General features: G+C 38.1%; 1 protein-coding gene and 1 non-coding gene across 6 annotated transcripts; both read left to right on the forward strand.

Moving 5' to 3' along the window:
• The first annotated feature begins 473 nt into the window (after positions 1 to 473).
• TMX1 (thioredoxin related transmembrane protein 1) lies at positions 474 to 14349 on the forward strand. 5 transcript variants are annotated; one of them, XM_032622892.1, is made up of 9 exons: positions 651 to 882; positions 3921 to 4036; positions 5375 to 5420; positions 7230 to 7358; positions 9557 to 9602; positions 9701 to 9802; positions 9918 to 9984; positions 12392 to 12429; positions 12632 to 14349. In XM_032622892.1, exons 1-9 carry the CDS (start codon positions 731 to 733, stop codon positions 12644 to 12646), a joined length of 711 nt encoding a protein of 236 aa, XP_032478783.1. In that variant the 5' UTR covers positions 651 to 730; the 3' UTR covers positions 12647 to 14349. The 5 variants fall into 5 exon arrangements, with proteins under 5 accessions (XP_032478779.1, XP_032478783.1, XP_032478781.1 ...); XM_032622888.1 differs by lacking the exon at positions 12392 to 12429 and having other exon boundaries at positions 474 to 882; XM_032622890.1 differs by lacking the exon at positions 12392 to 12429 and having other exon boundaries at positions 9918 to 9988.
• Positions 4154 to 4288, forward strand: LOC116750154. Its single transcript, XR_004348878.1, has one exon. It is a non-coding gene; the product is annotated as a small nucleolar RNA SNORA70 (small nucleolar RNA).
• Positions 14350 to 15183: the final 834 nt, after the last annotated feature.

Here is a 15183-nt window from a genome sequence, read left to right on the forward strand (position 1 = left end):
ATAAGTATACATATATCCCCTCTTTTTTTGGATTTCCTTCCCATTTAAGTCACCACAGAGCACTGAGTAGAGTTCCCTGAGCTATACAGTCTCAATGGTTTTTTAGGTATGACCTGTGTAAGCATTGTTCAGACCAAGATACAGAATACAAAGTGAACCCATAAGGTTCTCTTGTACCCCTTTACAGTCTATAATCTCCCAGAAGTAAACCAATATTCGGACTCATAAACATCCATTAGCTTCCCAACAAAAATTTTCAAAGGAAACAAAAGAAAACTCTGACGGGCATTTAACTGGAAACTTCTTTAGTGTAAACTTACCCACTGCCTCCGTTAAGTATAAATGCCAATCATTCGGCGCCAAAATCCTGAGGCAAATTTTTAAGCCGTTCCTCTCCGAAGTCCCGCCCCCCTTTCTATACCACGCCCTCCGTTCACTCTTCCTCCAAAACGGTTTAGAGCGTAGCAGAAGACAGGACGAGAGACCCCCTTTCTGTCATGCGCACTAGGGAACAGGAGCGCTCCCTTTTTCTCTGCTCCACCAACCCACTAGGACCTGGCTTCGTCATGCGCATTGAGAGTTCTTAAGGCGCGCGCGCGCGCGCGCGCGCGCGCGCGCGAGCGCCGCCACGCTCATGCGCACGAGCCGATCAGCCCGCGCGGGCGGAAGTGCGGAGCTGCTTCGCGAAGTGAGGGCTGCCGCGCTCGTTGTGGGTGGGCGAGCGGCCGACATGGCGCCCTCCGGGAGTCTCAGAGTCCCCGTGGCAGTGCTGCTGCTATTGCTTTGGGGGGCTCCCTGGACCCACGGGCGGCGGAGCGACGTGCGGATCATCACGGACGAGAACTGGAGAGAGTTGCTGGAAGGAGAGTGGATGATAGAATTGTGAGTGCGGGGCGGTGGTCTCGGGGCCCCCTCGGTGGGCCGGGGTCCTAGTTCCAAGTCTGGACCCCCGATTTCATCCCCGTTCGTCTCATGCAAGTCCCAAACTACCCGGGACTGCGACTCTGAGGCGCGGGGCGGGAGCCCCCGACTCCTAGCGATCCCCTAACTCCTCTTGGGATCCTCCGCAGTCGTGGTCCCACCCCCTCCTCGTTTCTGACCGGGGGATACTCTGTTAAGTTTCTTCTAAAGTGTGCACCCTAGTTCGATTGCTAGGACTGAGGTGCCCTGTGAGGTTACTTTCAGCTTTGAATTCTCTTTCTTCATGGCTTTGGAGTTTAGGGTGGTTGGTCTGTCTAGTTCCTATACAATTATTTATTTTAGAATGAGTCTTCACAGACTTAACAGACTTATTTCACCAGACTCTACAAAGGAGGAAATTGAGTGAACCTCTCCTCTCTTTTTGTCTCATTATCCTTAAAAAGTAGTCCACTTACAGTGTTAGAATTTGAGACTCTTTTAGTTTATTTTAAATGTTATTTTATGGATTAGGCATATTTTTATTGTAAATGCCAAGTAAATTCAAGTTGCGTTATTTAGACACCTGCGTTCCCTTTATCATTTGTTGTTGTTTTTCTTTGCCCACGTTTCATTTTTCTTTTGGGTGTGTGTTTTTGCAAAGTACTGAATGTCTTGGGTTATAACTCTTATGCTTCTCTAAATGGTATTGCATTAAAAAAATTAATGTATGAGTGTGATTATAAACTCTTAAAAGAGCGTCAGTTCGTCACTTATTGTTCAGATAAAACCATGTGTCTGTGGTGATTCTGTTATAATAACGTCCCTTCTGCATCGGTAGATAATAAACTGTCTGCCTTTGCTTTAGTCACTAAATTGGTGGTGGTGGTGACCGTGGTGGCAGTATTATTAGTGGTACTAGTCATTATTCATTAGTAAAAAACACCATTACTGGCTGTTAACTGTACTAAACACTTCTAAGCTCTTTACATACGTTATCATATTTAATTCTTTACAAATTCTATAAGATAGGTATTATTTCCCGCATTTTATAGATGAGAGACATATCTAAAAGCTTTAATTAATATGTCCAGGTATTGCCATAGTGGCTTTCTTATTGTCTCCAGAAACTAACACAGAGTAGACATGCAGATGTTGTTAGAATAACCCCCTTCCTTAACGGGGTTCAGGCGGGTGCTTTTCTGGGTGGTTGGGTTGCCAGTTAAGGAGGGAGGTGGAGGTGGACATCCCCAAGGAAGAACCCACAAGGTCACATCAGTAACTCCTGAGTCATAAAGTCAAACAAGGCATAGAACATCTATATGCAGGATACAATAGGGGAAATGTTTATATAGTATGCATATAATCTGTAACTCAGTGAAATGAATTTTCAGGCACCGTTGAAGATGCAGGGGAGAGGAAATATAACCAGGGACAGCATTTGGGTTTCATTGTCCTCAGTACCTTGTTTTAGATAGTGCCCATAAAATATTCACAGTTTCATAAATAATGTGTTGAGCAATTGTGATTATGAACTTTTATGCAAATTAAATCAAGTATTACTCAAGGACATTTTTATTAACTCATTTGATCAAACTATATCAATACAGCAGTCAGAAGTGAAGTATTTGGGGATTTGAATTAGAGCATCTGTATGAAATTAAGAGCATACCGTAGTATTTTTTTCCCCTAGCCTACTGAATATGAAGTTGTCTCTAAAAAGCACCGAAGAAACAAAAGAAACTTGAAAAAGGATCTAGTATTTCTAATGATAGTCAGCTCTTACTGCAAGTTAGTTATCTGCATTAAATCTGCCCTGATCAGGAGTTATGTTACAGAGATATTTTCATTGTAATTCAATTTATTGTTACGGACTTTGGCTTTTGTGTATGGTACTAGTCTTGTTCCACAATGCATATTACTTTTAGGAATTTTATTTTCATAAAATAAGTCAAGAAAATAGAATGAAGTACAGAAACTGTACTCTTGTGTTTAACAGGTACAGGCTTTATTCTTCCTGGTTCCATTAAAAAAAACTGAGGTAAATTATGAGATAATATACAATAAAATGGGAAAAATCAAATCCTAGGAAAGATTCAGGGCCTTTTAAGACTGAATACCGGAAGAGTAATTAAAATGCTAATATGCTTGGCCACAGATTTATAAACCTGAGATTGACCAAGGTCTGGGCAGAGAATTTCATTTGGCCTGCCTAGTGTTTGTGTCTGGGTTAAGTTTTGAGGTAGCATTTTTACATAAAAATGCAGATTTTCAGCTCCTTTTAAATTTGAATAGCCTGCTGCACTGGGCCAGCTGTCCTGGACCTGTCAAGCTATGTAGTGTTTCCTTCCTTAAGATGAGGCACGTGTTTCCTGTTCACCACAGCCGTGGGTGCTTCCTCTTTTTTTACTAGCACCTTGGCACTTGTGACTCCTGCACATACCATTGTTAAAACTGATGAACTCCAAATTTGGCTTTGAGCTTTCTGCCCACCTTATAATAAGAGAAATCCAAAGGTTTTTTTTTTTTTCTTTTTTTTTTTGCTGTACGCGGGCCTCTCGCTGTTGTGGCCTCTCCCGTTGCAGAGCACAGGCTCTGGACGCGCAGGCTCAGAGGGCATGGCTCACGAGCCTAGCCGCTCTGCGGCATGTGGGATATTCCCAGACTGGGGCACGAACCCGTGTCCCTTGGACCCATGTCCCCTGCATCGGCAGGCGGACTCTCAGCCACTGCGCCACCAGGGAAGCCCCCAAAGGTTTTTAAAGAGCTGTCTTGCATTTGAAAAAGGCCTTGTGTATTAAAAACTTATTCTCAGAATTACTTTTCTGTGATTAGCATTATCAATTCATAGTTCTTGATTTCCAGAGTGTTTGACTCACACTTAAAACCTTTTCATCTTCACAAAATTAACCACTTTGTTATCTTGTTTTTAGTATAAAATATTCTTCACAATTTACACATTTTAGAATTTTTATCCCAATATGATATTAGAGTGTTTAACTTTTTAAAAAACTATTTCTTAGTTATGCTCCATGGTGTCCTGCTTGTCAGAATCTTCAACCAGAATGGGAAAGTTTTGCCGAATGGGGAGAAGATCTTGAGGTTAATGTTGCAAAAGTAGATGTCACAGAGCAGCCAGGTACTGTAAGTCTTTGGTTAATTTTGTTTTGTTGCAGATTGGGATGATCTGTTGGTCTGTTTTCCACATTGCATAATCTTAACTCTACCTTTCACTAGTTTTTAAAAACAGAACTGTCTTCAGCTGGTTAGGCTGACTTACCCACCTCCCTGATGGGGGCTCAGTGTGAAGTGCCACAAAAAGTAGATTCCCTGGTTGGGTATGGCAGCTTACTTCTTTTCTGTATTGCTCTAAGGGACCTTGGAGACATCTCCCTCCCCCCACTCTTCCCTCACATAACTGCCTGTGATCGTTTTTCCTTTGCATCTCAGGCCCCAGACTAGTATGTAAGACGTCTGTGAGAAGCCCTAGAACATTGTGGCTCAGGTGGACTTTGGTTAACCCAGCATTTGCATCTGTACCAAGCTTCAGAGTAAGGAGCATGTGGTTGAGGTTCTTTGTAGAGTCAAGGTCACATTCCCTGTGTGAGTCGTCTAAATCTCTGCAGTTGGGTTTCAAATTTAATCCTTTAACTGTGATTTGAGAACATTGGCTGTTAATTACAAAGCCCTCGTGGTTGTGGCCTCCTGACTTGGCTCCCTGGAGAAGTGTCAGGCCCTGCCCTTACAGATGCTTCTTACCTGTTCTTGGTCACAGTAAACCTGGATTCTTGATTCTGCCCCATCCCAAATGGTAATAATCGCTAATATTTGGTGAGCACTTACTGTTACAGGTACTGCTCCAAGTGTTTTGCATTTATTATGTAGTCCTTATACAGCGTTGTGGGATAAATAGTATCCCCGTTTTACAGATCATAAAACTGAGTCATAGATTGGTTCTTAGTTATTTTAGTGTTTAACACATGGTTGATAATGTTAGCTGATGCTGTTATTGCCCACCTTTTGGAAGATTCATAATATTTTCCATTTTTAACAATACCTTAGAAACTCTGTGTTTGCTTTTTGATTATCAAATGCAGTTTCATTTGATTTTAGACCTAAGACCGCAGTTATATTGTGCTGTCCCATGACTCAGCTAGTAATCTTATAGTAGTATAATTGACCAAATGTTTATACATATATATTCACAAATGTCTTCAATATTCAGATTTTACATACTTTTAAATGGAGATAATGTATAGTAGGGTTTTTTTTTCAGTTGCTTTAAGTACGTAATTGGAATTTCTTTCATTGTTTATATTACAGAGCTCAACTATTTTTAGGTATAATTTCATATTCTTTGCCTATTAGTATTCAAGTAATTCAGAGTCAGCTTTTAAGTGGTAAGTGATTGGCCCATATAAAACCTGCTGTGTGTTCTTTCTTGTATTTATTTCTAATCTTTCTTTATCATTTGTAGGACTAAGCGGACGATTTATCATAAGTGCTCTTCCTACTGTTTATCAGTAAGTATTTGAAGATTCTGTAGTTATGAAAGATGCATCATAGTGTAATCAGAATAGTAGACCTCTAGCCTAGATCATGTTTAAAGAGCATTATATTCAATAAGTTTACTAGAAGGCTTACTTTGCTTAGTGCTATTCTAGGTGCCTTTAGATAGATGAATGATGCATGAAACAATCTGTGATCCCAAAGATTTGTAACTGTTTTAGAAGATGATGTGCATGAGAAATGGTGTGATACCATTCAGCTAGTAAGTGATTATGAGCGCAGAGTTGTGGTAAGTACTGTAGGGAATTTGGTAAGGGAAAAAAATCGCTGCTTTGGACTGGTTCCTGGAGAATATGGGGTTTAAACTCAACTTTGGAGGTAGCATTTTCAAGAGTGCAGAGTAAGCATTCCATCCTGAGAACAGTCTCATAAGCAGTTATAATTAGGAGCATGGTATGTTCAAACATTAGCTATTAGAAAGTGCTGTTGCTCAGCCTTGGGGACAGTGGTAGGTGAAATGGTTGTTAAGTCAGAATAAACAAGATTATGTAGTGTTCAGTGTCAGGTTTTTTCATTTGTCTTTATCTTCTGAACTGGCCATAAGAAATCTTAAATCTCTTTATCTGCCCTGAACCTTAATGTTCATCTAGCTGGTGGGTTGAATGCCAGGAGGCACTTCTCTCCTTCACTTAAAAGTTACACAAACAAGAAGTCGGAGGTTCTGTGTGTATCTTGATTTTCCTTGTCTTTTTTTCATGTTTGTATCTGTTTCCCTGTACCTTTCTATTTGCCACGACTCCCTTTGTATATGTTTAAATGTCTCTTCTCTGTCTCTGTAAGTGCTTCTCTCCGTTTTTACTCAGTCCTTTTCTCCACATGCCCCTTAACTGGCTAGTCAGTCTCCCTCTTGTCTCAACACCCCCTGAAATTTTCTGGAATTTCCTGCCTTTTTCTTTTAGTAACGTTGTTTATCATGCCCATTCCCCTAATTTCTGCCTGCTGAAATCCTACCTATCCTTCAAAAGCAGCTCAAATGTCATTTTCTCCGCAAAACTTTGGGTTTTTGAGTGGGGGCTTCCTTGTTGTCTTTGGCTCTGGGTGGATAAAGGATCCTCTAATCTTACTGTAGGTAGTGGGGAGCTATGGAAAGTTTTTGCGCTTAAGTGATAAAAATTGAAGTGTTGATTGAGTAGAGTTAGACTGGCAGTACTGTTTAAGGTAGTTTAGAAATGGTGAAGATGTGGGAACAGGGAGAGCACTTACGATCCTATGACAGAGCTCCATGCATTAGGAATGGGAAGGAGGAGGTGGGTGTCAGAAAGAATGCAAAGCCGAATAGTCACTGCATCAGATGCCTCCAGCGACTTAAAGCATGATGGCTGTGAAAGTTCTTTAACAATAGCTAATAAATAATAAATGTCAGATGCGATTCTAACTGCTTTTTCATGAAGTCATCTCTTTAATGTGTGTATTGTGGCTTAAAAGTAATTTTCTGAGATATATCTACGTACTGCATTTCTTTTTCTCCCCAGTTTTTTATTGAGACATAATTGACATATAATTACTTACTGTGTTTCATAGTTTTATTATTTGGAAGAGTAACAATAACAGTCTTAAGACTTACGATTGTTTAAAAGTATAACCTCAATGTTTAATTAAATTTGGGGCTAAGATGTCAAGGGTCGGTAATTAGTGTAATTTGCTACTTCTGCATTGCTGATGATTTTGAAGATTAGGATTGATTGTAAAATGAGGTTATAGAAATAGCAAAACAAAGTTTATTTATTTGGTGCTGATTAATATTTACTTGTGATCTTCTTTAGTTGTAAAAATGGTGAATTTAGGCGTTATCAGGGCCCAAGGACTAAGAAGGACTTCATAAACTTTATAAGTGAAAAAGAGTGGAAGAGTATTGAACCTGTTTCATCATGGGTTGGTCCAGGTTCTGTTCTGTAAGTATGAGGGGTTTTCCTCTTATTTATTTCAGGATTAATTGGGACATATATTTCATGTAAATAAAGGATACTTACTTAGTTTTAATTCTAGGACTCTTAAGATATGTTCAGATTTACTATGTGTTATTTTCAGTTTGACTTTATCTTCTAAGTCCAGTGGATACTGTGATCCTTGTTAATGTAGAAGGAGGCAGTCTATAGAACTAAGCTGAAAGTCTTTTTAGGAATATTTTAGTTCTGTAAATATGGTCATTTGTATCATCAAAAACTAATAAATTCCCCTAAGAGTGTGAGCGATATAATAGGTAAAACTATCATTTGAGGGGTTTTTTGTTTGTTTTTGTTTTTTAAAATATTTATTTATTTATTTGGCCGTGCCAGGTCTTAGTTGCGGCATGTGGCGTCTTTAGTTGAGGCATATGGGCTCTTAGTTGCGGCACACGGGATCTAGTTCCCTGACCAGGGATCAAATCCAGGCCCCCTGCATTGGGAGTGTGGAGTTTTAACCACTGGACTACCAGGGAAGTCCCTATCATTTGAGCTTAGCATTTGGATGAGAAGCCTCAACCATAGACCTACTCATGCTACCTTTAGATTTAAGTTCTTGATTTAATGTGATTGAATTATTCCACCTGTCTGATAGCTTTTTGTACGAATAGTATGGATGAACAATGAGCCTAATGACATGACTAACCACTGAGCTTTATATGTAGGTAGAGGGTACATTTCTCCATAGCAGCTTGCTATGGAGCAGTAGGATTGGGCATAACTGGCACATTTTCTGAATCTTTCTTGGGGAGCAAGGCCTCACGGGTCATTTGAGAGACCTCTGGGAATACTGAGTTTTGCTGAGGCCACCATGGACTCATCCTGGTGTAGCTAAGCTGTCTCTTCCTGTCCTCTTACCACACTTGCCTTTGGAGGATGGAGAGTGTAAGCGATAATGCTCTGGATCTGGGAGTGGGGGCATGATCATCCCTAAGCAGTATTTTGAAAAAGAAAGTTCATCTTTAGGACCTTTTCCTTACACCTCTGAATTGAACTGTCAGAATTCCCCCACTGAGCCACCATGCCCAACCCAAATAAGGCACCTGCTCTTTCTGATAGAATCTAATTAGCACAGACTACAGTGAGACAACACAGTGATTCATGTTTCAGTTCCTTGTTCCTATTCCTATTTTGTGTTTTAAAGAACAGAAGCAACATGGTTAATGTACCTGTCTGTGTTGGACTGAAAATGTAACTGATTTTTGTTTGAAATCTCATGTCATAAATGATTCTTCCCCTCTCTGGTCGAGGAAGTGGGGGTCGCTTGTAAGTCTCCGCTGACTCCTCCGGACAGCAGTCCATACCTTTTTTATTGGTAGACTGAGTAAGAGGTTCAGCTTGGCAGGTTCATCCACCCAGCGATCCGTGATTGGATTAGGCCATTCTGCATGCGGGACCTCTGGCTTGTGTGTGAATTAGTTTATGTGTTAGCGGCCCCACTTCTGCTAGAGAGAACCCACAAAGCTAAGTTTTGGAGCAGGCCTGTTTTCTAACTGCCCATCAAAGCTACTTGGGTTTAATTATGTGAAAATTGTTATTTTTACTTTTACCGTTTTACTTATATGGTAACAGCATTTATTTCTTGTGTAATTATTTTGTACATCATTAAACTATATCAAACTAATGCTGTTGTAAGTTTAATTTTAATACAAAAGGAGGGTAATTCTTAGGTGGGAAGGATCAACTCAGCAAGTGCTCCCAGTCTTCCTTCAGGCTCCCTTCTCTACTTCTTCTTTGGAAGATTTTAAGGGTGAATAAGAGTTGCCATTTGCTTACAGTGTGCCTAACTTCAAACCAGTTTGTTCCATAGAGCTTGCAACCTGTACTCAAAGTATATTGGAGAGATCATCAGGTGAAAGGTTATAGTCAAAACAATAGGAGAAAAGGAAAAAAAAATGATCAAGTGTTGTGTTTATGAGGATATCACATAGTGGCAAAAATTCAGAAACTGTTAATTTCCGTTAACAAGCCTTCTTATTATGGGCTTGAAATCACTGATGTATCACTAATCTTGAGTAACATCAGCAATAAAATCTGTTGTGTTGGGGAAGTTATAGAGTAAAAAATAGAAGATATAGGTAACACACATGTATTCTACTTCAAAGCTGTGTATCTGATTCAGTTTTTCACTTGTCTCTTTATTTTAGGATGAGTAGTATGTCAGCACTCTTTCAGCTGTCTATGTGGATCAGGGTATGGGCTAAAATTTTATTTCTATTTTAAACATTTTGACACTGTCACTTTTTAAGAAATGACCATGTTTTTAGTTTATTTTTTTCTTTTGATTTTAGACTTACCATAACTATTTTATTGAAGACCTTGGATTACCGGTTTGGGGATCATATACAGTGTTTGCTTTAGCAACTCTGCTTTCGGGACTATTATTAGGACTTGTAAGCACTTCATTTTTGGAGTACTGGGAAGAAAAATATTTTAGAATTTCATAATTCAATATAGTTTCACTAGCTTTATATTGTACATTCATACTTCTTATGTTTATTTTTGCAGTGCATGATATTTGTGGCAGATTGCCTTTGTCCTTCAAAAAGGCGCAGACCACAGCCATACCCTTCCAGTAAGTATATTTTTAAATTTTTATTTTTATTCACTATAATCCCATTGATTTCTGTAATAAACACAATCACACATAAAACAGGTTGCCTTTCTAGCTTAGGTTTCTAAATATGGAGTGGTGGAGGAAGAGGGATGTATATTTCATGTAAGAATGACAGCCCATTGGATTTAGAAACATAGGTTTTTTTTTGGTTTTTATAGTGTGGAGAATTTTAACACTGCATATAACTTATAGATATTTGATAACCATTGACCTGATGTCAATTTGTTTGAAAATTCCATGATATTCATGGATCCATTTGAATATACTTGGGTCAAAAAAAGTTGAATATATTCCACTCTTGAAGTCTTTTCATTGGTATAGTGACCGCATTTGAAGCTTTTTCTTTGTATGCTGGTCAAGTCTAAGTTTTTCTGTTAGGTTATTGGGAGAAGCAAATCCTGTAGCTGCTTGAGGATTCTCATTGCCATTGCATTTTACTACACGATGGGTTTATAAAATTAGAATATTCACTGCTGTTTATCTTAATAGGATTACCTACCAATCATTTATTTTTAATCTTGAAAATCATACTGTTATGAAGGCCCTCTTATTTGCTGTTTGAGCTTTCACTTTCTGTCGTCCCATTTGCTTTTCAGCAGCTCTTTAAGTAGACTGCATAAGTGATACTCTTCCCATTTTGTGGTTGAGGAAACTAAAGCTGAGAGAGATGAACTGTGTTTCCAAGTTCACACAGAAATGACAGAGCTGAGAGTAGAACCTAAACCAGACTTTTGGCCTGACATTTCTGTTGTATTTCGTGACTTAGGACTTAAACTGAGGTCAAAACTCCTGAAATGAAATCAGTGGAGATTGCATTTACAGTATTCCTTGTCTGTCGAACAACTGATAAGGTTTTTAAAAAAATTTCTTAGATAGTTGCATTGATGCTAAGAAGAACACAGGTAGGGGAGGGCATAATTTTATCCACCAAGGGTCACTGACCTGTAGGAAAAAATATAATAAGCACAGATTACTTAAAAGACAAGTCAGTGAATGTACATTTTATATTTATTTTGCTTCAAAAACCTTAAACCTAATAACAGATTTGTCTCAAGTAATCTGTGACACAACTGATACTAATCCATACTTTAATGTGATATTACCCCTTCTACAGCAGGCTACAGGATTTTTTTGAGTTGTTTTCCATTATGTGTGTTTGGCTTAGATTTTGAGTTGCTAGGAAAAGATCCAACTGAGTCTAACTTTAAGCAAAATCAGAATTTATTGGTTCACATAGTCAGGAAGCCTGAGGGCAGAGTTGATTGGATCCTGGGGCTCAATTTTTTTTTGTTTCTGAATTGCTCAGTTCTCTGTAACTTTGCTTGCTCCATTTTGGGGTCTTTTTAGTCCTGAGAATAGAATGACTATAGAAAGCTATAGCTCATAATCCCAGAGTAAGAAGGAAATATACTTCTCCCTGTACTCACCTATCTTTTGGAAAAATTCTGGTGTATTCCACATGTATAGAGGGCTCACTTTTTGGAACAGTCACTGTAAACCAGGGTTTCTCAACCTTGACACTATTGGTCTTTTGGGCTGGATAATTCTTAATCGTGATGAACTGTCTTTTGTACATTATTGAATGTTCAGCAGCATCCCCCTGGTTGCCAGTAGCACCACCCCTCTCTGTTGTAGCAACCAAAAATATCTTCAGACATAGCCACGTGTTCCCTAGGAGGCAGAATCACCCCTGGTGGAGAACCACTGCTCTAAACTGTCGTTTGTGTCCACCACAGCCACCTGGGATGTAGCATAGGGAAGGGGTAACCCAACAGGAAAAGGGATGCTAGACAGACCAAACAACAGATTGTCCTCTTTACGGTAATTCCTTCCCGTAATTTCTTCTACCTTGCATCCCCGTGTTCTTCCCACTCCATTCCAGGTTGCCTAGGATTAGGGACGGTCTCGGATCACTGAACAGAGAAAAGCTCATTGGCCAAATTCTGTGTTCTGGATCTCAGTAACATGGTGTCTTCTAAGTTTAAGTTAACTAGCAACAGTCCCTATTAATAAAGGGGGAGGGTATATGTGTGTGTGTGTATATTAAAAAATTAATTGAGCTGTATACTTAAGATATGTATCTTATATTGTTTATAATTACACCTTAATAAAATTACATATGTGGAGAAGTGGAAGCATCTTTATGAAATCACTTGAAAAAAACATGGCTAGGATAATAGCCTTCAACTTAAGTGTCTGATTCCTATTCTTCTGGGAGCTGAAACAAGGGTGGTATTGAAGTTTGTCTTAGTATACTTCTTAGCTAGAAGATTTAATAGCAACTTAATATAAGATAGTTATATTTAATGCAGTCTGTTTTCTTACAACAATATGCACAGCATTAATTCTGGTTCATTAATTTCAGTTCAGTTTATGAATAGGTGGATAATAAGAATGAATTTGGTAAGTAAAGTGGATCTTCCAAACCAGGTATTTTCATAGTATCACTTGTTCTTGAAGATAGCTTTTTCCTTTTGGAAATCCAAACATGATTGATAAATAAATGCCAAAGCAATTTATGGGCATATGAATTGTGTCTTGATTGTACTTCTTAACACAACTCTAATACATCAACAAAAGAACATTTCTGGTTTTTATCTTTAAGAAAAATTATTACTAGAATCTTCTCAACCTCTGAAAAAAGTGGAGGAAGAACAAGAGGCTGATGAAGAAGATGTTTCAGAAGAGGAACCTGAAAGCAAAGAAGGAATAAACACAGACTTTGCACAAAATGCCATAAGACAACGTTCTGTGGCTCCTTCATTGGCCACAGATAAATCTAGTTAATTTGTACAAGTATATTCATATGATTTTGACAAAAACAGAAGATTGATCATTTCTTTTGGTTTGAAGTGAACTGTGACTTGCTTGTACATTGCAGGGTTCAGTCTAGATTGTCATTAGGTTGAACAGTCTACCTTCAGAAAATAAAAGTAGCATTATTTGAAAAATCAGGATTTGAGAACAGTATGTGGTTCAAACAGTTGTTTAATTTTTGAAAAATCTGGTGCCAAGCAATAAGATTTCTGTATGTTTGTTTCATAATAACCTTTTCAAGTCTGAGTTGAAAAATTACATTTCCCAAGTATTGCATTATTGAGGTATTTAAGGAGATTACTTTAGAGAAAAAGATTTCTCACTTGATATAATTTTTCTCAGTTTCACTGTGTGAAAAAAAGAACATATTTCCCATAAATGGGAACTTTGCCCATTGTCTCAAGAGATGTGTATATGTGAGGTCCTTTTAGAGGTAAATTCCAAAATTTAGTCATAGCTTTAGAGTATGCAACTAATAAAAGCTACCTTACTTTAGTTACAGTTTTCTACATATGATAATACAGGATATGTTTAGGAAGATTTTATAAGCCCATGGTGTTGTCTTGATTCCTATAAAAGGTTGGTTGCCTTTTTGTTCTCCTCTGTTCAGTGTATGATTTGTATTTTTCGTACCATGAGTTACATTTTTCATTTTCCAAATTGGATAATTTCCTGGAAATGTTTTTCATGTTTTAATAAATTGTTTCAAACTGAAGTTTACTGAGGAATCCTTAAAAGTGAAGAGACATCTACTGATAATTTAAAATCTTGGCTACTTGTTTCAGATTTTACGTCATTCTTGTTGAACCTCTACTTGAACTTTTTTTGGATGTGAAGGTGAACATTCCTGATTTTTATTTGATTTCGTGGAAAAGCCTTGGTATTTTACATTTTGAAAATTCGCAGAAGCTTAATTTGATATAAAGTTAGCATTCTACTCAGGAAAAAGCATCTTGTAGTGTATGTTTTCAATGTATATTCGTCCTCATACAGAAAGTTCTTAATTGATTTTACAAAGTCAATGTATGCCTGATGTCTTAAACTCATAAAAGGCTTATGTTTTTGAAAAGACAGACTCCGTATTCTACTGTACTTTCTGTTGTGTGGTATTTCACAGGTGGGTATCAGCAAGGTGGGACATTTAATATATTTTTACTCCTTGAAGAGTTTAAGAGTTTTCACCTTACAGCAAAAGAGGGGGTGGGCGGACGTGTGCGGCAGCAGTAGAAAACTGTGTTAGCTACAAGAAGGGGAAAAAGCATAAATATTTAGAATGGATCACCTCTCCATTATGGTAATAGACAATTTCTGTAATGTCCCCTTTCATCTAGGTTCTGCTGCTGTGTGAATCCATTAGACTTACAATATCATAATGTACAACAGTTTTCTTTAAAGGCCTCTCCTTTAGAATATTAAATATTCTACCATTGAAGAGTTTGGATGTGTGATTTTGTGATGCTTTAGAAAAATAATCTAAGCACAAAATAAACTTTTCTAAGCACTTCACTGAAGCTGAAGGCAAGTGTGATTTCTAGTTGCATATTTAACGATGCTTAATTAATTTGCATTTTACAGTGTTCAAGTGAATATTTGTGTCACTGTGTATATACTTGATATGTGTAATCAAAAGGCTAGAGTCATACACATCTGTTTCTGTCACTTGAGATGATAGAGAAATGCTGTTCGTTAATTAAGCATTCTATTTTTCTAGTCTTGTAGTATACATGACAATATAGTTTTAAGTTTTTAAGTGATTAAAAACAATATATACAGAAGATTACAAGTAGGCTGAACATGTAGAGACTTGATATTTCAGAAAAGAGATGATCTTGTGTGTCTTCAGGATTGTCACTGTAGACATCTGAATAAGCAATTTTCTGTCACACCAGAGGCTTACAGAAACTATATTGGGATCATTTTACCTTTAACAGACCCCTTTTGTTTCTGCATTGGTTTAAAGGGGCTCCACATGGCAGCTTAGCAACAGATCGTCTAGGAGGGAATAAGGTGCAATATCAGCATCCTGGAGAACGCTGCTCCCCACGATGCCTCAGTCATTCAGCTCCAGCACTAAAGTATTGAAATCTGATCACTCCAGTAGAAAATGCAGTATTCTACCACGTATTGCCTAAATTCTTAAATGAGCAAGACTGACAGTAGTTTTAATGAAGGTTCCATGGGGAACATTTTTCATTCATTGAGTATTGAAGCTGTGCTCTTTTCCTGTAATAATTCATTTAGTCTGACTACAGTATGTGATATCTGAGCATTACATGTGAACAGGCTCAGAGAGCTAGGGCAGAAATAGGTACAATTAGAAACCACAAGATTTCAAATCAT

This window comes from Phocoena sinus, chromosome 2, assembly GCF_008692025.1.
Source record: "Phocoena sinus isolate mPhoSin1 chromosome 2, mPhoSin1.pri, whole genome shotgun sequence".
Taxonomy (NCBI): domain Eukaryota; kingdom Metazoa; phylum Chordata; class Mammalia; order Artiodactyla; family Phocoenidae; genus Phocoena; species Phocoena sinus.

Bases quoted from the DNA above. Each gene is read 5' to 3' on its own strand.
- TMX1 (XM_032622888.1), top strand. From the start codon at position 635: ATGCGCACGAGCCGATCAGCCCGCGCGGGCGGAAGTGCGGAGCTGCTT. The intron at 5,421-7,229 runs GTAAGTATTTGA...GATCTTCTTTAG, and splicing joins GCTCTTCCTACTGTTTATCA to TTGTAAAAATGGTGAATTTA. The intron at 9,603-9,700 runs GTATGGGCTAAA...TTTTGATTTTAG, and splicing joins AGCTGTCTATGTGGATCAGG to ACTTACCATAACTATTTTAT.